The 23160-nt window shown below is 37.5% G+C and overlaps 1 protein-coding gene across 5 annotated transcripts; it reads left to right on the forward strand.

Moving 5' to 3' along the window:
• Positions 1-2198: 2198 nt before the first annotated feature.
• LOC145778571 (PX domain-containing protein kinase-like protein) lies at positions 2199-22958 on the forward strand. Of its 5 annotated transcripts, XM_082590085.1 has the most exons (17): positions 2199-2354; positions 6087-6137; positions 6782-7016; positions 7402-7553; positions 8634-8708; positions 9154-9258; positions 9844-9948; positions 10078-10129; positions 10977-11086; positions 11870-11987; positions 12438-12568; positions 14350-14427; positions 15617-15703; positions 15949-16009; positions 16407-16463; positions 18477-18528; positions 21262-21353. In XM_082590085.1, exons 1-16 carry the CDS (start codon positions 2259-2261, stop codon positions 18482-18484), a joined length of 1521 nt encoding a protein of 506 aa, XP_082446211.1. In that variant the 5' UTR covers positions 2199-2258; the 3' UTR covers positions 18485-18528; positions 21262-21353. The 5 variants fall into 5 exon arrangements, with proteins under 5 accessions (XP_082446211.1, XP_082446207.1, XP_082446210.1 ...); XM_082590081.1 differs by lacking the exon at positions 18477-18528 and having other exon boundaries at positions 21262-22958; XM_082590084.1 differs by lacking the exons at positions 18477-18528; positions 21262-21353 and adding an exon at positions 17330-17470.
• Positions 22959-23160: the final 202 nt, after the last annotated feature.

Raw genomic sequence — 23160 nt, forward strand, 5'->3', positions numbered from 1 at the left:
GTGTTTTTGGTATCGCTAATGAGAGGTGGAGATTCTTTGGTAGTGCCGATGAAGGATGTAGTGTCTGAGTTGTTTCAAGCATCTTTTCCAAACCAACCTAAATAATAATCTTACAAAAAGTCAAGCGATCCTCTGAACGAACATAATAGCTTAGGCTATAATAATCAGGGAGTAGTTAGATGCAAGCTGGTAGTAACTTAGTGATATATATTCTTATCTGGCAAATATTAAATTATGCAATATGGTATAGCAGCTTATTCATGGAAGAGTAAAGATAGTAATCATCATCCTTATCCAGTCGGGTAGTAAGATATGTTAATGTATAATATAGTAATATATGATATCATCATAATCCATCGTCGGTTTGTTCCCCACTAGTGGGGGTGGCCGATTGTTTCCGCGCAGCAATTGTCTTAATCCCTTTTCTCCATTTCACCCTGTCCCTTGCATCTTCCTCCTTCAGTCCGACTTTTTTAAACTCATCCTTCACTTGTTGTTTCCACGTTCTTCTTGGATGACCGCGTTTCCTCTTCCCATCCACCTTTAGATCTAGTGTCTGTCTAAGAAAACTTCCTTCCTCCCTCCTTATCACATGTCCATACCATCTTACTCCATTTGCCCTTGCCAGTTGGTCTATGGTCTCTCTCATCTCTAGCATATCCAACAATTCTTCAGTCCTTTTTTCCCTTCTCGTTTTCACCCCACACATTGCTCTCACCATTGACCTTTCCGTTCTTCTCAGGATTGCCAGTTCACTCTCTCTCAATATCCATGTCTCGCTACCATATAGCATTGCAGGCCGCACACAGCTCCGATATACTTTTCCTTTCATCCTTAGTGAAAATTTTCTGCCATACAACGTTTCCCCACATTCCCTGAACTTTGCCCAGCCCAATCTTGCCCTTGTTGTCACCGCTGCTTCACATCCACCACTTCCATTTATCCGATCACCCAGATAACAGAAGTCTGTCACTGTTTCGATGCCATGGCAGAACTCATCATCATGGCCTTCCACTTCATTCCTTCCTTTACTGCATTTCCCACAAACAAAACACTTCGCCAATCTTGTTGCGGCTCTCTTGACATTAGCACATCTTGCATGTACCCACATTCCACCTTTCCACATTCATTGTGCATGTACCCACCTTTCCACATTCCTTGCATTGCATTGAATTTCTCATCACTCTCTTGCCACATATTCCACAGGGATCTACTTTGCTCTCAACAACTATGTATGTAGGATAAATTTACAAAAGTGGCATTTGGAAAGGCATGCTATACCAAGATTTGGTGCAACAATCAATAGTACAGTCAGATAATTAAAGAGTTACAGCACAGGTTGTTAGAGGTTAATTTTCAGAACGCAAGTGCTTTTTCAGGTTACTGCAAAATATTGAAAAGGTTACAAAAGAGGGTTGGGAAGGCTACAAAAGTAGCTACAGAATTATACAAATATACATAGCAGTAGATGTTTGGAGCAATCGTAGACTAGTTTTGGGATTCTTTTTTCTGCACTGATATTGTTTTGAGCTGTTGTTATGTTTACTGATTGTTATGTTTATCTAAAAGTATAGGCTAGTTCAGTGCTATGTGGTGACTAGTTTTTGGGTGTTTGCACTATTGATTTTTATTATTCAGGTTTGAGGCGTCTTGAAAACATTGAAACCCTAAGATATGTTCAAGAATCTGCTGTCCAGCATTTCTCAAAGCTTCCAAATAAGTTTTTTCTCTTTAGCTTAAAGGAATGTTTGTCATGAGTATTAGCGATTCTCACGTTTATTGTTTCATATTAATTAGAGACTCTCAGATTTAAAGAAATGCATAACTGCAAAATTGTCACCAAAAGGACAGTTGTGTACAGTAGTACAGTACATTCAGTGTCATATGATGCAAAAGTATTATGATTATAATTATATGAAGACTTATTATGTTGTTATTTCATCACAGCATCATTATTTTGCTGAAGCTTAAAAAAGCATGGTGCAGGTTACAATAAGTATTAAGTACGGTAGCCTGGCACTAATGGTGGCTTGTGGTGAAGTCATTTTGCTTAATGTTTGTTACACAGCATGTGCACATGGCCTCAATGTTTGTGGCACCATGACAGTCTGAGACAGTACTTCTATGATATTAGTAGGCCTAAGGACTTTTAATGACACAAATATTTTTTTACATTGTAGTTTCAGGTGTAGACTATTTGCAGTGTACCACAAGTGCTATCGGCTAGTTAATTGCTACCGATCTTTCGCAAACATCAAATGTCTATTTTAGAACAAGCAAAAGTACCAGTGATTGATGATACAGAGACTTTGACATGCATCATCACCGGAGCAGAAACGATACAATCTCACACGGTATTGTCATTGCATATGATTAGATTGTCAATGTTAGATAATTAAATATCATATGCTATTAACTACATCAAATTCTGTTACTTTTTTCTAATATCCTGTACAGCCTGCTTCACCCTTACTGGGGATCGTCAGAAAGTCTTTATTCAAATAGAAGGACCTTGTTTGAGTATGGACCTTTTGATGATCCCCAAGTAAGCGTGAAACAGGCTGTAGAGCTAGGGTCTTAAACTCAAATTGTTCTAAGGCAGGGATTGGCAACCTACGGCCCGCGGGCTAGGTCCGACTCGCCAGGCGCTTCGTTCCGGCCCGCGAGCAGTTCCAAGCAAAAGCACGCAATTCGGCCCGCGACAATAAATAAGTTGTTTTTCGCATGCTAAAATCATAGTGCAACAAAACCGCGGATACTACCTCATGCTACAAATTATATGCTTCATTGCACACGTGTCATTTTTGTGCAAAAGTTTAACTAGACTGATTCAATAAGATGATGCAATCTTGAACAAGCCAGATGACATCACAATGCTGGAAATCAAGAAAAAAGAAATTTTTGCTGGAAATCAAGAAAAAGAAAAAAGGGAATCACACGACTGTGATTGCAACTGGTTGTGATATATTTCAAAATTTAGATTCCAACAGTTGGTAGGAGTAACGATGGCAAAACGCAGAAAAGTGGATTTGGAGAAACGAAGTTTTCAGCAAGAGTGGACTGAGAAATACTTTTTTATCGACCATTATGGCAAAGCAGTTTGTTTGACATGTCAGAAAAATGTGGCAGTCTATAAGGAATTTAACATTAAACGACATTACGAATCATTGCATGAAATTGTAACGTTTTTTCAACAAAAGAACATGAACACAAGTTATTTTGATGACCCCTAATGGGTTACTGACTTGGCCTTTTTGGTAGATTTAACAACCCATTTGAACGATTTGAATTTAAAATTACAAGGTTGCGGACACCTGATAAGTTCTCTTTATGATTCTATTGCTGCATTTGAATGTAAGCTGCGACTTTGGGAACACCAACTTCGTAATTCTAATTTTGCACATTTTTCCAATCTTGGTAACAACAGTCCGTCAAGTACGTTGAAATATGTGGAGGTTATTGTTGACATCAAACAGCAGTTTGCTTCCCGGTTCCAGCACATGCGAAGGCACAAACACGAATTCGCATTACTGGCAACACCTTTTGATGTGGATCCAGCCGATGCGGACAATAGCGTGCAGATGGAACTGATTGAACTTCAGAATAATACAACGTTAAAGTCGAAGTTTCACGTTACTCCTCCGGAAGTGTTTTACAAAGAACATGTATCTGCAACCCTTTTTCCGAAATTACGAGATAATGCGAAAAAAATTGCATCCATGTTTGGGAACACTTATCTTTGTGAACAATTATTTTCCAAGACAAACTTTGCAAAAAATAAACTTCGATCATGTTTATCTGATGAACATGTTAATGATGTTTTACAAATTTCTTGTTCCAATATCAAAACTGACTTTGGCAATTTGGCAAAAAAATGCAAACAACATTCACATTAAATTGTTACACACATTTGTTTTTTAATAATCGGCTTCAAAGTAATAAATTCCTTTTATCATATCAATGAACATATTATATAAGCATGAATAGGAGTGTAAAACGCCGTGCAATTTAAAGGTAAGATATTCGCGTTTCAGAAAAGCTGTCTCGGCAGTTACAGCCCGCCATTATATTTTATTTTATCAAATTGGCCCGCGGCTCAAAAAGGTTGCCGACCCCTGTTCTAAGGGCTAAATGAACATTAGTAAATTAATCCGAGCTCTGCAGTACACAATAAAAAGTCAAGGCCCAGATTTGATAAGGATCTGATCAGATAAAATGGCAGTCTAAGTTAACAAAATAATGCAGTTAAAGCGTAATAAAAAAGGTAGTAAGAATGCACACAAAACGACGAACCTAGGGAGTAAAAATCTAGTTATCAACTTTCAAAACGCACAGAAAAAAAGGAATCCCTTGAAGAACTGACCAGCAAATATCAAGCTTACTATTGCGATAACAACATAACAAACAATACAAGTTTCTTGCACGCAATAAAATGGCTTGACAGTAGTGCTAATAAGTCGCCTGAAGTTTGATAGCCATTTTCAGATTGTTTGAGCAATTTTGTAGAGTGCATTTTATCTTTCTAAATTTATAGAAAATGTATGGTATGTGTATGTATATATTATATACTGTGATTGTTACTTTTTTTTAAAGTTTAAAAATGCATCAAAAGTTCTCAAGAGCCTCGTGTATGAGACCCTTGCTGTAGAGGTTATTAGAAAATAGTAACTGAATTCAATGATGTAATTTGCTCTGCTTTGCTTTTTTGCTTGACACTGAGCACTTTTTGTAGTTTTAATAGCATTTTTTGTTTAGACTATTAATTATAATGTTAATTACATCGTTATGTTTGCATCAAAGTCTGATAATTGCACCTTCCCATACTTTTTTGATGTGAGGTTGCAATTTAACATGGAAAGATCAATATCAATTATTTGTGAGTTAGAAAAGATTTTCTATCTCATTTTTGTTGAATTTGTCAACATAAATTATATCTATTTCATGGGACAAAAAGGCTTAAGATTATGTTTTTAATTTATCATTAGCTTGAAATAGCTTCCAATCATTTTTTGATTGATTCTACCATTACTGGCTTTTGAACAAATATCTATGTTACAAATGATAATTGATAATGATATATTATACATATAATATTGTTTTTCATAAAAAAATTGTACATAAGTTAATTTAGTTATAATACTACCTGACATTATATTGGATGGTGATTGTTTCCAGTCAGGTTAAGTTGACTTGTTTAAAGAGCAGTTATTATGCAAAAGTATACTGCCACAGTCAAGCCTAACACTGGTACCAAATAATTCAGTTATTTACAATTTTCATGGTCTGGTTCATTGCATAATTCATTTTAATGCATGAGCTTTATGTATCAAAACATTTCCAAACAATTGTGAAAATATGGATTGCTACATAATATTGTAGTTTCGGGAGAGAGTTTGCTTTTTTATACCAAAGACAGGCAAGACACAACAATAACACAGGGTTGAGCATTACAACAGTTGAGCATTACAAATTCTCTGCTGACTCATTTAAAATTTTACGCAAAGGCAAATCCCAATTTGACACAAAAATTCAGGAAGCGTTGTTAATCAAACGCTACAATCCAAATCTAAACAAACAATTATTTGCCAGTGGCGCCTCCATTCTCCTTAATATTTATTAGCCTAGTTGTATCACGTACTCCGTGGTGCAAATTCGTTTGTAACTTAATCATGCAGTTGCCTTTTCTTAATGTAATTTTTCGTCTGTCTGTATGTTTTCCACTCCAGTGCTTTCAATCGTGCGTGTTTCTCGATGCTTTTAGTTAGTTACGGTAGTCACTGTCAAGAAGTGAAATTTATTGTAGTTTATAATTATTTACAGATTCCTGATGAGGACTTAAGTTAAGTCGAAAACGTTTGATATGTTGAACTATTTGTAAATATGTAATATACTGTTGTAATGCTCAACCCTGTGTTATTGTTGTGTCTTGCCTGTCTTTGGTACATAATATTGATATTTTAAAATGCCCTGACTAGCCTACTTGGAGAAGTTTAATATTCAACTTACTAGATTTTTTGGTATCACCAGCAGGCAAACATAAAAATACTGAATAATATATATGATATGTTTGTTGATTGTTGTTACAGGAATTTGTCTTAAAAGTTCAAAGAGGTCCATTGAAGGAAAACTGCTGGGTGGTAAGTCATTGTGGTTTAAATGCCTGGGATCAAAAAAACACATTTTAGTGTTAAACATTCGGTATATATTCGCATTGTCATTTCATGATGTGCTAGCCTGCAAGTAAATTTGAATATATTTAAAATATTGCAATGTTTTAAAGTGTTAACCTGCTTTTGAAGTTAAGATGCTTAAAATTTGTATATATAGAATGTGTAATAATAATCTTGTTTTTTTTGTGACCATTGCAACAACATACAGCACACTGCGATTACAGATGCGTTTACAACAGATCACAGGAATTGGGTAAGGAATAATGATCACTTCAGCTGCTCTCATTATTTGGCTTGACACTTAGTGATATGTGTCATTCTTTTTGTCATACTGAAAAGACAAAAGTATGACACACCGGCAGTCCGGCACTGTACACTATCAGTCTGCTTTTTACTTGTTTACAACGAAGAAACAACCCTAATTTAGTCTTCAGTAATATAAAGCAACAGGTTCTATCACAAGTTTGCATGTCATCAAATAGGCTACAAGTATTTATTTTTTATTCTTCTTCATTGTGTGTCGCACGCCGTAGCTCAGAGTATTTCGCAAGCTCTTTTTATTGATTTCAGCTCAATTTTATCGACTAATATATATTGCAAAATCTACTCAGGTTCGGCGACGCTACACCGACTTTGTCAATCTTCATGAGAGCTTGAAAATTTCTGGTATTGATTTGCCTATACCTCCTAAGCGATTGCTAGGCAACATGGAAAGGGAATTTGTTGCTGAAAGACAGCATGGCTTGCAGCTACTCATGGAAGCCATTTTAGAAAAACCAATGTTAGCTTCTTGTATTGTTTTCAAAAAGTTTCTTGACACAATCAACTACAATGCCAACCATTCAGGTATGAAAACTGCATGCTGTATGATTATATCATCATCATCATTTTCAGCCTATAAGAGGTGAGAGCCCACTGCAGCCTTCCCCTTTTCATGCCAAGTATGATTAATATACTTAACTCTTTATTCAAGGTACTGTAGTATAGTAAAAGAAATGTAGTGTAGTACCGAAACAGTATTTACGTGTACAAATCTTTGATCTTGTACATAATGTATGCTAGCTGCAGAAATCAGCATGTACCTTTATATTTATATACACTGTAGAAGCTGTTATTTTTTTTTTGTTCTTAACGTGTTAATGACTCAAAATGTAATCAAATAAACCAACAATTAGATGCCTGTAATGGAAAGTTTATTATTGCACTTTCTGTATTTGTCTTGCTTTTATAGAACTTGCCCTTCAGTTTGTTTCAATGTTCTTGCGATCTGAACCTAATTGGGAAGTTGTTGAACCTCTTAAAGAACTGGGTTGGAGAATACGCAAGAGTTATTTTTTTATTAAACCAAAAGACCAACAAAAGCAAAGACTTTTACTTTCCTGGGTAAGAATATAAACAGTTTGATATCAGTTGCTTACTGTGATATCTGTTAGCCTGTCTGCAGCAAACTTTTTTCACATGTCTTTTTTCAACACTTTGACCCACCTTTTATCAGTGGTATCTAACCTAGGGTTTGAGGCGTAGGACACTGTCTGAATTTACTTTTATGAGGATTTATTGATGCATTGATTTTAGTAAGCTGCCCAAAAATTTAAGCACCACTTGATCCATGCATTTAAGAGTACGGTATTGAAAAAATTCTTTGTTTGAAGCTTTTGGATATTTAAGAGACTACAGGCTTGATGATTATTTGAATGGGGTCCATGACAACAAAAAGTTTGAAATCACTTTCTTTGTTCTTTCTTCTTTTTCTGTAATGACTGCACCTTTACTCATCTCCTATCCATTCCCCTTGTGTGTGCGAACCATCTAATTCTGGGGTCTGCTACTATTTGGTGAGTCCGATTCGGTGAGTCCGATTCGGTGAGTTCCTAACCCCTTAACCTTAACTCCTAACCCCTAACCCTAAAACGGCAATGATAAATAGGCTACGGTACCCGATAATTTAAAAAAAAAATTCAAAAAATCACCGAATAGGGAATCAGACTCACCGAATTGGACTCACCGAATCGGACTCATCGAATCGGACTCACCGAAACGGGCCATTCCGCTAATTCTGAGTGTTTTTCACAAAAATGAATATCAGTGACGAGCATTAGTTGTCTCTTGAATTTGTTTCATTTCCTAGTTTTTCTTCGGGTCATTCTCACCGTTCTTACGTTAAACGATTTTAATAGCTTTCAGGATTTGATTTTCCTTTTCAATTTTTTCTACTTGAAACCCCTATTCATCAATAGCTGACTGCAGTCCTGATGGAACTTGATCATGGAATGCCCTTCAATTTCCATTCATAGAATCCGTTGTTTGTATATTGTATAAGTCTATTAAAGTCGTACAATGGTATTGCTGAACAGTGAACATTGAGTCATCTAAACTTACGTTTAAAAATTTGATTTGTGAGGTTTGATTTTCTGCAAAATAAACATGTAGTGACTTTCATCAATGCACGTCTTTGCAACGCAGACGGAGTATGGGCCAGATCGTCTGCTGCCAACTAAAGATCAGTCAGCTGTGATGAAACTGTTACCGAATATTCAGGTGCGTGGTCACATATAGGCTACGATATGTCACGAACCAACTGTCCAACCTGTGCAATTTGTATGGGTTAACGCAGTGCTATGTGCGATAACATGCATGGTTGAATCACAATAAATACATCTTGCTGTAGTTTGTGCAAGGCTGGACTTTCTTGTAGCGACCTGGCGTGAAGATCTTGTTTTCGATTTTTGCCGCAGAAAGCCTCACTGGTTTCTGTAAATCGCATTTTTAGTTTGTTACTGTGACCATTCTGATTATGTATGTTTTGCATTGATTCATAAACCACGCTTGAGTAATTTGATATTATTGTTCATAACAAGAGTGTATAAATACTGTATATGTTCAAATTTATTTAAAAATATTTGATTTACCAAACAAAATTTAGTGTTGCTGTTCTTCCGAGTAAAATATTTCTTTTTTTTCACTTTTGCCTGTTTTGTTACAGCATCCTTCGATCTACCCATACATTCATGCATTGGCAAACGAAAATGGTGCTCTGGTCATCCGAAACTTCAACAAAGATGGGTGCATGCGAGACCTATTATGCAAAGTGAGTGTTTTCGGTCCCCGACTGCAGAAAACATGGTTTTAAAAACTGAGTCAATTGTCAAAGTGTGACACTCCAACATAGATTGCAGTAGCCACTGCTTCCGTGAGTCATTTTCACTCATTCTTTTTATCATGTGCTTTAATGCAGTTATTTTTATCTTTGGTGTCACTGACATTTCTGTGGCATCAGAAGCGTTGTCATAAGATTATTTTTAATATTTTAGGATTTCTTCACATAGTGCATAAGTTAGAAAGGAGCGTTCTTTCTGGCTGTCAGCACAATCCTGAGTACAGACAAGAACAGCGAGCAATTGCGATTCGCTAACCGTAACGGTGTGGCCTCCATGCTGGCCGTTAAGTTTTTCCAAGCAACTACATTTTTCTCGGCAGCCGATTGTAGCAAGAATTGCCAACCAAAGGAATGTCTGTCACTGTCCCTTCTTGCTACAATTGGCTGCCGAGTAAACATTCATGTTATTGTCGATGTGGTTTTGAATGAAGCTTTGGGCTTCAAGTTCCATCATTCGTCGACTTTAGGTTGTTTCTACGAACGGCAAAACACAATCATTGTTTTATCTTGTTGCAGACGAAACCCACTAAAGCCTCTTTTATAAAAAAGTATTCCAATCCAAAGTGTTGCCAAGGCTTTTCCCTTCCGGAGCTTCGGCAGTACGGTCGGCAGATTCTTGAGGTAGGCCCCAAAGTTGGAGGATTTATTTCGTCTTACTGACTAGAACAGTGGTGCCTTTGCGTCGTAACGTGTTTTGATATTTTAACGGAAGTTGCATCAATTTGACGGGAAACTAATGTTTTTTTGCAGGTGCTAAAGTTTTTGCACGACAAAGGCCTCGCCTTTCATCATTTGCATTCAGGTACAGCTGACTGTTTTTTCTTCTTGCCTTGATATTTTTGCTCTATTCCAAAAAGAATTTATCTAGACAGCAGAATCCGACATTTTTACAGACGTTGAATCATTGTAAAAATGACGGGTTTTGCTGTCTGGGTCAGTTATCTCGGATACACATGATGTGAATATCGAACTTCCTTGTATAGTTTTGCCCTCGTTTTGCACAATGTACTTTTAAGGATGGTTCTCGATCGAGGAAATGCGCGTGCTGCCTTTTTTTGAAATGGTTTGTTTAGCACTGAAAGGTACGCTTGCCACTTGGAGTTGATTTTTTGATGAGACTAACCTAATCAGCAAAAGTAACGTTTCGCTTCAATGCATTTCAAGCCAGCTAGCCAGTCCCTTTTTCACATCTGCAGATGTTGAATCAATGCAAAAACACTAATTTGCCGGCTAGATTAGTTCACATCACAGTGTTTCCTCTAGAAATTGTTTGGAATGCGTTGTTCAAATGCATTATACGCACGCAAACGCAAAAAAAATACTGTATCGTTTGATTTTAGGTTGGACTGATTGGGTCTGCTACTATTCGGTGAGTCCGATTCGGTGAGTTTCTAACCTCTAACCCCCAACCCTAAAACGGCAATAATAATTAGGCTACGGTACCCGATAATTTAAAAAAAAAATTGAAAAAATCACCGAATAGGGATCGGACTCACCGAATCAGACTCACCGAATCGGACTCGCCGAAACCGGCCATTCCGAGACTGATCACATGGTAAATTTTAAACGTGATTGTGGTAATTTTTGTGCGTGCTTCGGATATTTTTACACTTCAAAGTGGAAAGAAAAGAAGACGCCTTGTGTTGCAGGAAATATTATAATCGAAAAGGAAGTTTGTAGATTGACGGAATTGGAAAACTACATGATCGGAATCCCACCTTATTACAAGCCCTTTTACAGCCAATTTCGAAAAATTCACGTAAGATTCAAATTATCCTACATGCTGCCATAATCTACTCGAAGCACAACGAGTCTCCCACCAAACAAAATACTTCCTTTTTACATCAATTAAAGGTCTGCAGACGTTAAATAGATGTAAAAGTAAGGGATCTGCAAGCTGAAATATCATCGCTCAACCTTGAAAGCTAAAGGAGGTTATTTCTGTATGAATGATTTGCGCCTTTGCTAAGAAGAAATTAAACCAATGTTTTTTCATCATCTACTCACCAGACAGATGTCATTTTTACATTCTGTAGACGTTGAATCGATGTAAAAATGACGGATTTTGCTGTCTAGGTCAGCTCACTAATGTAAGTTTACCGTACAAAATGTTGCGCGATTAGTTAAAATCTGCTGCAAATACAATTAAAATAACATCATCCAATGTCGTTTGTTTGTCAATCGGTAGGTTTATCTCTTTTTGCTGATTTGTCACGTTTAGTTACTTAACATACTTTCATGTTAGTTTTGTCTTTTACTATCCGATTATACCTTTGCGAAACCAAGCAAGTGTGCAAGCTTGCAAGTCAAAGCCCCAGCCGGTAAATCAGTCCGTTTTACATCGATTCAATGTTTACAGACGTTGAGTCAATGTAAAAAAAGGTCTCATTAGTCGGCTGGGACATGAAAACATCTCGTTCTTGTTGCAGTTGGAATAGCAAAATTTGATCAATTAAATAAAAGCATAACAGAAACCTTTTCTATGACATTCTTTCACGTTGATTTCGTGTAATATTCATTAATTAACTTTCATTATTTGCAGAGTTCGGAAGCAATAGATGTTTACAGTTTCGGTCAACTTTTTTTCGAAATGGTTTTCGGCAAACCTCTCAATCAACCCACAATTGACTTCCTGCCGCCAAACAGCCCAGCTGAAATCAGTAAGTATTTACCATGGCATTGCGTCACGTTTCTTCCCACAGTGGTATGCGCTGAAAACTAGTTTCTCGTCTTGATTCGCTTCCAAAATTGGACTTTTAAGCGTTTCAATGGGAGTGCTTGGTCATCAGGCTGCTCACGTTTTCATTAAAATTTAGCAATCGAAAATAAAACAACTCAAGTTTTCACAAAACTGTGTAGGAATTTCGATAGGTTGAAACAATAGGTATATATTCTGTATTTCTTGGGTTACTAAATGTTTGGTTTTTCACTAATTGAATATCTACTCCACAGCGAGTTAGGCCTAATAAAAAAGACTACTTTTTGTCTTTTCATACACTTCACTTTTCAAAACTCACTTTGCAACGGTTTTTGTCGTTTTTTTCTTTTGTTTTATCAATGCACAGTGACGGTGCAAAGACGTCAGTTTAAACATTAAAACATGTATATAGGGTCAGTGCTGGAGTCCATATTAAGCACAGAGGCTTGCAAGATGGGATTACCAACACTAGAAGGTTTGCTGAGTCATCCTTTATTTGCTGACGAAACTGTAACCACCGTTGGTATCAAGCCGCAATTGAAGGTGAGAAATCAGAAAAGTTGAATTTGAAAAAAAATCTTTGTCACTTCTCTACCAGCTCTTGTCTTTGATCTGTGAATTGATGTTTTCCATTGACAATTACGAAGCCAGAATGTAGCAGCAGAACTCGTGTGATTTGTCGGTTTTGCTTTGTGAACATGCAACAAAGTATTTATGCGAACAAAACAATGTTAAAAAAGTAACGGGTGCCACACTAAATTCGTAAATTCAAGTTTATCACGAATTATATTAATACACTTGAATTTACCAATTTAGTGTGATACGCTATATTTTTTTGATTATTTTATCACACTACCCTACGCGTCCTTTTGGATCATTGGTGAAGCAAAAATAAGATTTTAATAAAAAGTTCAGTGACGAAGTTTTGTTTTGAAAAACGATAATAAATCACACAGATTTATATAGATGAGATGCAAAATGTGACATTATAAGCAAAACAACATTATGTTGCATCAGACACTGAGTGTCAATTTTCCACTGCACGCATTTTTGCTTTTGCATGCTGTTTCTCAAGGAAGGTAGCAGTGCAGTTTATTTTGTACAACTGGCTGACTAACACACTTCAGAGGGGAGCAAGTCTTTTAGGCGCAGACAGTTAGGTGCCGGTCAAATAGGCGCGCACACTGTGGCGTCTGGATATTTAGGTGGAGCACTGTGGCGCCCGTTCATTTAGGTGCTATTCCTAGTAAAGTCTGCAGATTGTATCAGCTTGGCAGGTGGGGCAATGCTTTTCACACAAAATGTTATATTGAACAGAAAAGTATATTGTATTTTAATGTGCGTGTTCGGCATTTATTTGTTGTTAGACTAGGTTTCAAGTTTCCGAACATGACTGAGTTCACTTTTAGTGAGTCAAATAATAACTACACTAAACATCAGTAAAAAATATACCGTAGCCTATATTCAAGCGGGTGGTAGGCTTGAGTGAAGAGTAACTTAGTTTTCCGTGAAAACCCGGACTAGGTTTAATAACGAGCAAAGTCGCACCATTATGCTTGCAACTTGTAGCCAGGGTTCATATGCCCTATAGAAATGTATTCATGTAGTAGAGCGTTGTCTCATACGTACTCGCCACACGACCAATCCATCCCGAGTAGAAGTAATTGCGAAAGATAACAGATTAAGTAAGGTTCCATCTGGCTGCAACCTGTGTTCAGGATGCAAAGCAAATGTCCTGTGGAGATGTGCTAATATCAAGAGTAGTAGAGCGTTGTCTCGCACCTCATCTCTACACGTGAATTAACAAAATAACATATTTTCTGTTCAATATTTAAATAACATTTTGTGTGAAAAGCATTGCCCCACCTGCCAAGCTGATACAATCTGCAGACTTTACTAGGAATAGCACCTAAATGAACGGGTGCCACAGTGCCCCGCACCTAAATATCCAGACGCCACAGTGTGCGCGCCTATTTGACCGGCGCCTAACTGTCTGCGCCTAAAAGACGTGGACCCCTTCAGAGATCCCACATGCACTCAGACATGTGATTGCCTTCCTGTGCTAACATGTATCTTACTGATCAATTCCTCACTATATGACAGTTGTCTACGCAAGAATGCAATTCATTGTCAGTGTAAAAGCAGTGAAATACTGGCTGGACCAGCATGGACTCTCATCTTTAGTGTAACATGAAGACGTCGCTTTGGGACACTACTTTGACGATCGGGTTGCTTGCGGAATTAGGCAAAGGGCTTTTTGTATTTGTACCACATGGCACAGAGGAAGGCTTGTTTCAAAGAGAAACCTCTTCGTATATTTACAGATTCCTAGCAAATTAAAGGAAACGTTTAAACAATACAAAGAATCTTTGGAGCGGAAGTTAAAAGAGGAACAAAAAGTTGTAAGTATCTTCAAATTGTTGTTCCTGTGGATCGTGTTCAATTTACTTCATCGCATTATTCACTACTGCCATTCAAGGTGACTTCTCTCGTAATCGTATCACTATCGAGTGAAAACAAATGAACAGAATAGTCTTAAAACGTTTTCTTCTTCATTGATCGTTGTCTCACCTGTTTTGAACTGTTGTGCTCGGAGGAGGATTTTTTTCATGCTGTTGAGAGCGGAATGACCCGATTCGGAGACAGCCTTTTTCGGAAAAAGCCCCTTTCGGAGATTTTTTTAAAATCTAATGATGTCTTCTGTTTATTTAGAGAATTTTGTATTTTATTCCACAATATCGTTTCTTTTGTATTTCGACAAAGAAAAGTAAATTGAATGGAAATTTAGCGAAAAATAAAAAGCGAATTAAATTTATTTTTGAACTATTAATTCATTCATTCTTTATTATCATTCATTTTTCTATTGTAAGCTAATATCTTTCAATATACATATGCCGCTGTGATTTTACAATTCTCCGAAAAAGGCTGTCTCCGACTAGGGATTTCTCCGAAACGGATTCTCCCAACAGTAGCAGACCGGTTGAGAGTGCTAGATCACAATTTTGAATAAGAGTTTTTTTCTTGGTTGCTCTAAGAGTCTAAGCCTTAAAACTGCAGCTTTCAACTTAACAACCAAATACTGTGATCACTGTCTTGTTTCCGTCCTGCACGCTTAAGCCTTTCATTGCGTATAACTCGGTGCATTTGATGAACGATAGATTTATACAAGGGATGGGGTGGAGATATGTTTTGTCTTAAATTATATTTTGATCACGATGCTGTACTGACCATGAAAACGTCTTTGGCACCAAACTGGTTCGTATTGACAAAGGTGGAAAAGCAATGAGATTGACATGATGCAGGCCTGCGCAACTTTACAGATAGACTGGTTGTGGTGGGAAATATAACCTGTCTGCAAAAATTGTCGTCTAGTGATGTTGAAACGATGTAAAAACGCCAACTTTTGTCGACTGAATAGCAATCATCTCTGGTAAACAGCGATGCATCTAGAGAAACTAAACACTTTTCATGTAAAGTATGTATATGTTTATAAACATATCTATAGATGCATTTTTTGCAGGCTTGGCATAGAGTATGACACGTACTTACGGGTTTAATATTTTGTTTAAATCGTTGCGATAATATTTTCAGATCAGTCAAGTGCGTCGACTTTCAAAGGCCAAGGCGCATCATAGCTCCGACAGTGAAAGGAGGAGAAGAAAATTAGAAGCAAGGAAGGTGAAAAATAGTTACATACTCATCAACAATCAACATGATGCACATTGTAACGTGCCCTGTTGTCAAGCGTGTATTGAAGTCAAACATTTTAACAGTGTTGTTGTCAACCATTATATCTCTTTATTGCTCAGCGAGCTGTGAAGGCAATGACATACTTTAAAAGCTTTTGTGGCACTGCGTTTGAGAGGTATGTATTGCTTTATCTTACCAAACCAAGATTTTATCCCCATTTTTTTTTTTTGCAGAAGTCTTCTAAGCAGTTGGAAGTAGTTAATGAAAACGGAATAAATGACAAGTCCACTCCAAGTAAGTACCTTCCCAGACAACAAAAACCGTCATTTTAACATTGATTCAACGTCTGCAGACGTTGAATCAATGTAAAAATGACGGTTTTTGCTTTGAGTTGCGATGTAGTATGAAATATAGTTGATGCTTCTTCTATTGTATTTCTCCAATTCACTTCATATTATCGGCTTGTACGAACATTCGTGCCATTCATATTGCAAGCACAATTATTGAAGGCAGTCAATTTCATAACTTTGTCTCTTTGGTTCCATGAATTTTTGCAAAAATGAAGGTTCATCTTCAACGAATAATGTTACTATGATCACAGTCAGTAAATCAATCACTTTTTACATCTGTTGACGTTGAATCAATGTAAAACGTGATTGATTTGTTTGCAAAGACTACCATTGTCTTACAGGCCCTGCAACAACGCCCTCGACTCCTCTTGCACCTTCGGCATCCAGCCCTTCTACGGGTAAGTAGCTACTTCATCAACCCGCATACGTCACGTTTTCCCAGTGCGCATGTGACCACGCGCGGTTTAACCGATTTCCAGTCAAGTTTTTTTTTTCGTGCAAGTTTTATATCAACCGCATTGGACTGGCGTAAAAATGCTTTATTAATATTCACAGATACATGCACGTTTTTGATGCCGAAAAGTTTTTGGTCATTTTGGCGCTTTTTCAAACACTTTAAATCATCCATAAATAACGTTACTTCAACATTACTGTTCCTTGCGTTCATTTGAATAAATTAAGTTTGACTGGAATTAGTTTCTAAGCAGATGTTTCGATGTTGTCTGATGACATAACTGGTCATGCTTTTCAACGTCTTGGCTTCTTGTACGGGTTCAAAATAGCGCAGATGTGATAAAATAATTTTTCACCCAAATTCAGTTGATTCTTAACTAAAGATACAATGTTAGGGTGGGTCAATAACGGGTTGTCGATTCAACTCAGATTTAAACCCAACTGGCACATGAGGTCTATTTAGCAGACGTTGTATCAATGATTTGACTTCTGAGAGTATCAGTTTAATACTTATCTTCTATCCGTCATATTAACATTGCTTCTACCACTTTAACAGACCATTTTTCAATTTTATCACGTACTTGACTTTTCAAGCACAAGATTTTACTTGAACCATGGATTTTTGCAGTTATTTCGAAATGGAACGGGTTGATATTGTCTTAATCCATTCATTGATTTGATTTTTCAATTACACATGAACAAACACGCTGTCTCTATTCCCCGTCTCATGTTCATTTTCAAGCGTTGATTTGTCAAGTATAAAGTAGATGATATTGGCTATAGCACCTCGAAATTTATCATCCTATTCAAGGATATGGATGAATATGTCTTGTTAAAGGACAACACATAGAGCTGAACGGAGAATCGGACTCGGAGCCCATCGAATTATCGAATTGCACAATGCGTTGGAACTGCGCCACCCTAAACGCTCGTCAGATCAAGCCAGAAAAAGTTGCTATTTCCACATCGTCTAGCGCAGTGGTTTTTAACCTTTTCTGTGTCGAGGCCCCTCTTAACAATAATTACAAGTTCTACGCCCCCCTTCTCTTGAGAGAAGTTGGTAAATAGAAAGTTAATTTCGACTTCCAGTTCTTTGAAATCTGACTTGGCTGTGTGGCTAAACTTTCATGCAGAAAATTTATCTTGTGTTTCTTCAAAAAATGTTTTAATTGGTTTCCATGTTTTCATCTGCATCTGGAAATATTTTATGCTGTTTGACTTCAAGGCATTTAAGTAAGCTGTTGCTTGGTTAGTCCACTCAAACTTAAAGTTGCCATCTGCAGCGCTCAACTTCGGCCACTGAAGTTCACTGGATTTTCTTGTTACCTCGACTTTTCCATATGTATTCCACTTTAGATATGAAACTTCTACTTAGCATGTATTTTTGGACAACCATTGGATCAATCATTCGCGTGAAAAATACACCAGATTATACATTATTGACAATCAGGCTGCATCTTCTTGCGCGGGTTGAAAAAACAAATAGCCCGCAAGAGTTCCTGCTTTTTATGAAGCACTCTGTTTTTGCAGAGTTAACTAACTTGATAATTAAGTTCGGGACACCCTTTGTTGTTCACTGGAGACAAAGTTTCTGGTGCTAAGGCTTTTAACACTTAAGGTCGTTTTCTCTTTTCGTTTTCATGTATAACAAAACCAGATTGCAACAAAGGCTCCGTCTGTGCACAGTATAGCCCTGTCTGTTATTTTCTGTGCTTAAAAAATATGAATGGCAAAAAAATAGTTCAGAACATTGAAATTACTGCAAAAAAATAAATATTGTTGGAAAGCTCGCTCCCCCCCCCATGAAAAGTGGTTGACGATTAAGAACCACTGGTCTGGCGACATTCAAACGATGTTAAAACCGCACCTTCTTTTTGGAAGGGCACTAACAAGTAACTTAATTTTTCTTCGATCAACCAATTGAAATTACAATCTTTTGTTGAAAACTCTTTGAACAGAGGACTGAGATTGTGTCTGCCATGCAGCTCCCATGCCGTAACACGGAAACAGGTTTGACTGCTATGGGTAGAAAGTATCTTGTCTCAGTGTATTATGACGTCATGCAATGACGTCGCACAGTGCTTTGGAGTTTATGCATGTTTGATGTCATCAAATAATCGTGCCACACATTGATATTGCATGATCTATGATTTGCTATGCACTAATCATGTTAATCGGTGCTAATCCTAATAGTTGCTTGCAAAAACATTCAATACTAGTCATAACACTGATGAACACGGTTGTGCTTGCATACATCTTGAAAACTAATGTGAGGCAAATTTTGGGATGCTCAGGCCTCGAAATTCGTTTTTGTTGACGGCGGACAAACGTGTCCGGTCTGAGCAGCTATCTCGGCGGACAAATTAAGTCTCACGGCGGACACACCAGTTTTAGCGCCGATCGTCATGCTTAATCAGTTTATCTTGATAATTCTTCGCCATTTGAGAACTATAGCTACGGATTAGAAGGCTTTTCAAAATTTCAGCGAAGTCACTGACTCTGAAAAGCTTTCATCAAAACAACGACTTGCACTTGAAGAGTCAAAGCGCCGTGTAGCTGTTCAATACGCGCATAACTAATTAACTTACGCCGAACGAGGTCGTGTGGCTTCTTGCGTCACAATGCTCTGCGCACGAGTCGGAAAACTTCTACACTGAAACGCTACTATTTTCTGTTGTGCAAAGTATCACTAAGCTTTTTTCTTTAGGTTTAATTTTGCGCGTCATGTGAGTGAAAGTGAATTTTCCCTGGGCCTGTTTTTTCTCACTGTACAGTAATACCAAAACTAAACAAATTTTGCTGCATCTTGCTGGAATAGCCGACTCGTATAATCTAATTTTGTAACCAACCTTGCCTGATCAATATTACTCGCAGATCAAAGCCAGACATTGTGACGTAAGACTTGAACTAAGTTGCGCGTGATTAGTGTAAAAGTACGGTACTTCCATCGGCGAAGAATTCACCTTTGTTACGCTGATTCAATGTCACCAATCGTAAATATCGAAAGTTTTTCTGCTTGAATGGAAGCCAAGGGATACAGTATTCACATTTTCTAGATGCGCGCTAGAATGCACGGGAAATTATATATTCGCAACGATGGTTCGTGCTATGCAATGACGATTTCTATCGATATTTCTCGGCGGACAAATATGACCGTTCTAGATGGTATTTCCCGCGGACATCACATGCTGTGACGGCGGACATGACCGCCGTGTCCGCCGTGAATTTCGAGGCCTGGATGCTAAATCCGAATGTGAGCTCAAATGTTTTTTACCGCGTTAGGTTTTTGAGATATGGTAACAAACAAAATTGTTGTTTTTTGCCAAATGTGGCACTTGATGTTGTGTTTATTACACGCGCATAAAGAATTGATAGTGATTCGGAACTTGAATATAGCGATGAGAAAGTTTTTCTTGTCTGGCTCTGTTTGGAAGCTTGTTGTCAGAAGAAAGCTAACTTAAATATGTGGGTAGGTTTTTATAGATAGAACGAACTGGAAAGAAAATATGAGTCACTAAACTTGTCATGCTGCAGTGTAACTATTGATGACAGTTGGACAAAACCTACTTGACAATAACTAATGCGCGCTGAATTTTAGGCTTAAAATACTCTCCATTCTTGTCTGAGACCGTTTTTCGTTTCACCTTGCAGTACTTAAAGCAATATTCAGTAAAAATTTTGATTTAAACCCATGTCACCAAAAAGAGTTTGTTTACACCCTAAAACGTCTTCTTTGTGCAGTGATCCAAAGTTTTTATCTTTTTTCGTTGTAGTTCCCATTTCCTATAGATACCTCGTCACATTGAGGTTGAATGTATTCTGACGACAAGTTCTTGAAGAGTGTCAGACCAAAAGTACTGCAGCTTTTAGCAATGAATCACTTCTTCCCCGCCATAGTTAGTTAGTGTTTTCTCGCATGTTTTAGTTGTTTTTGACGTCTTTTATTTCAGTCTTCAAATTCGACGTGCTTTACAATATTTACCATTAGAAGCTACCGGTGGTGGTCGAATGACGGTAAAGCCCTTGTTTAATTAAATCATATTTCCCGTCCCTGCAATGGTTGGTGATGTGTTGACCAAATACGATGGTCAATCTGCAAGCTTTGGCGGGCAATTTCCACGCAGTAGGATATTTTTACATTGTTTCAACGATGTTGAAACAATGTAAAAGTGCAACTTTTGCTGGTTGAGATGAGAAACGCTCTGTCACTTAAACCAAGATCTAGACACAGCCGTGAAAAGTTCTTCATTTCGTGCTAGCTTCTGTTTTCTTTTGTTTTTCGTTCAAAAAAACCTCTAAATTCGGCGTTAAAATCGATAAATTTCGTTTGGAAAGTTAATTTGCTTGCATTATGTTTCGCAAAGCTTCCAGTTTTTCCTTTCTGCAATTTGTGACGATGAGAATATTGAAGTTTTTTAATGGTAAAATGCATCCTTCTAGTTGAGTGTAGTCATTGTTATTATGTTTTTTATTGCTTACAAAGTTGTCAATCAATGTAACAGCGTCACCGGTCATCGATGCAATGCATTACAGAAGAATGATTACAACTTTAAACCAGGTCCCATCCGGCAAAACATTCGTTTTTTTACATTGATTCAACGTCTGCAAACGTTGTATCAATCTAAAAAAGGAATGTTTTACTGATTGGGGTATTTTAACCAACTATATCTCTAAAAATGTCCACTGCTTGGAACTAAACTTTCGGAAGAACTTTTTGATAATTTTTTTTGTTTCTTCTGGAAGGTACTCCTCCTGAACCTCCATCGGCACCACCGTTTCCACCTCCTTCGAAAAGCCCAATGAAGACATCTCTTCCTCCTGCAACCTCCGGAACTGGAAGAGGGGCTTTGCTTGGCTCAATCCAAGGGTTTCAGAAAGGAAACCTGAAAAAGTCATCAACAGTTGATAAGTCTACACCAAAGATTTGAAGTTGTTGAACTCGGGGCTTTACCAATCTTTGAATATCATCAATTCAAGCAAGAATCGAACAGATTTTGATACTGACAAGCAACCATGTCAGCATCCTCAGTGACGTTTGCTTAACTATCCAGTTCCGTCCTTATTACATTGATTTAACGTTTGCAGACGTTGAGTCACTAAGTGTTGCTAGCTGGGTGATGAGCAGATGAAACGCTCACTCACTGTGCATGGCTGTCTAGTGTCTATCATTTGCAGACCACTTCTGGCCAGCAAATTAGCCATTTTTTCTATTCTATTCATGACATTGCGGTTTGACTTGCTCGATTGCCAAAAGGTGTATTTGTGGTCTGATCTCAGAGTTTCTTGCAACAGTTTGCAACGCATTGTGCTGTTTTGGTATACAGCTTTTCAATAACACAGCAACTAAACACTCGACATTTAATCACGCAATGTCACGAAGATACGCACAGCAGTCTTAGTTTTCCATGCGACAAACAGCCAATACCGAGACTTGTTGAAATAGCTCAGTAATTCAGTGTCATTTGTTCAGAAGTCAACAAACTGTTGTTGTTTTTTTAAATCTATTTATCCCATGTGTCGATTGCTTCATCATTGTGCAATAAATAATATTTGCTTATGCGAAATAGAAGGCAACGGCCACGGCTGAAAAGATAGTGCACACGAGTAATGCCAGACGCTAAAGCCAAATTGACACTTCCAAGTTGTTCTAAAAACTTTTCTGTCGTTTTCGTGAAATATTCGTTTTAACTCCAGTTCATTGTATACGCCTGGCTCGATAAAATTATTAAAGTTTCTTTCGCTACACTTGTCTGTTGAAACATTGTGAGCGGGGCGATACAGGCAGTGTACTTATTTTTATACAAAGCGATGATTATTAACGAAATGTCGATCTCAAAAAAGCGACCCCCTGTTGCCTCTTTCCATCCACTTTGACGAGCAAATTCACTAACAAGCCTTTCTGATTGACGAGTCTTTCTAAGAATATTGTTTCCTCCCTTATTCGTGCATGCCTATGCCATCTTATTGCGTTTGCCCGGTTAACATTAAGCCTACATTGTTTGTAGGTAGAAATTGTGTCCCCACTATTATGCTTTCCATTACCACACACTCTGTTACCTTTTTATCTCATTGTCATCAAAATATATTGTAGCTTTTGGCGTTTTCACAAAATGGTCATGCAATATTCAATTAGAAGTCAGATCCTCTTGTGTAGTTAAGAATATGTAAATGCCTGATATGCACGCCTCTTGTCAGAAACATGGTCATTGACACTTCCAGTAATTTAATGTTCCATGAACTAGTTTAACTTCGATATGTCTAGGTCGATTCTCCAGTATTGCTGATGTTGCAAAAAGGAAAATCCTTCAAAGTGGTATTGCAATAATACATGGAAGATTGGAAGTGCATCATTGCTGAACCTTTGTTGGTATTTTAAAACTATCTTCGAAAATGCTTTTCAATTGTCCATTTCTATCGCTGAAATCAATGACGTGTGTTTTTTTTTTTTATAAAAACATGTTCTGCAAGGTTGGTTTATTTTTGGTGTCTTTGTCCTCGGACTGAGAGCTTAATCTTGGCAATTTCACATAGGCTACTACACAGGCCCGGTCACCGAGATGAACAGTGAAGTTTCCGCTTGTTAGCGAATTATTTCATCCACTAGTTTCCGTTGAATGGAGAGCTGTCTTTGAAATGCGTTGC

The sequence above is a fragment of the Aplidium turbinatum genome, chromosome 10 (genome assembly GCF_918807975.1).
Source record: "Aplidium turbinatum chromosome 10, kaAplTurb1.1, whole genome shotgun sequence".
NCBI lineage: Eukaryota > Metazoa > Chordata > Ascidiacea > Aplousobranchia > Polyclinidae > Aplidium > Aplidium turbinatum.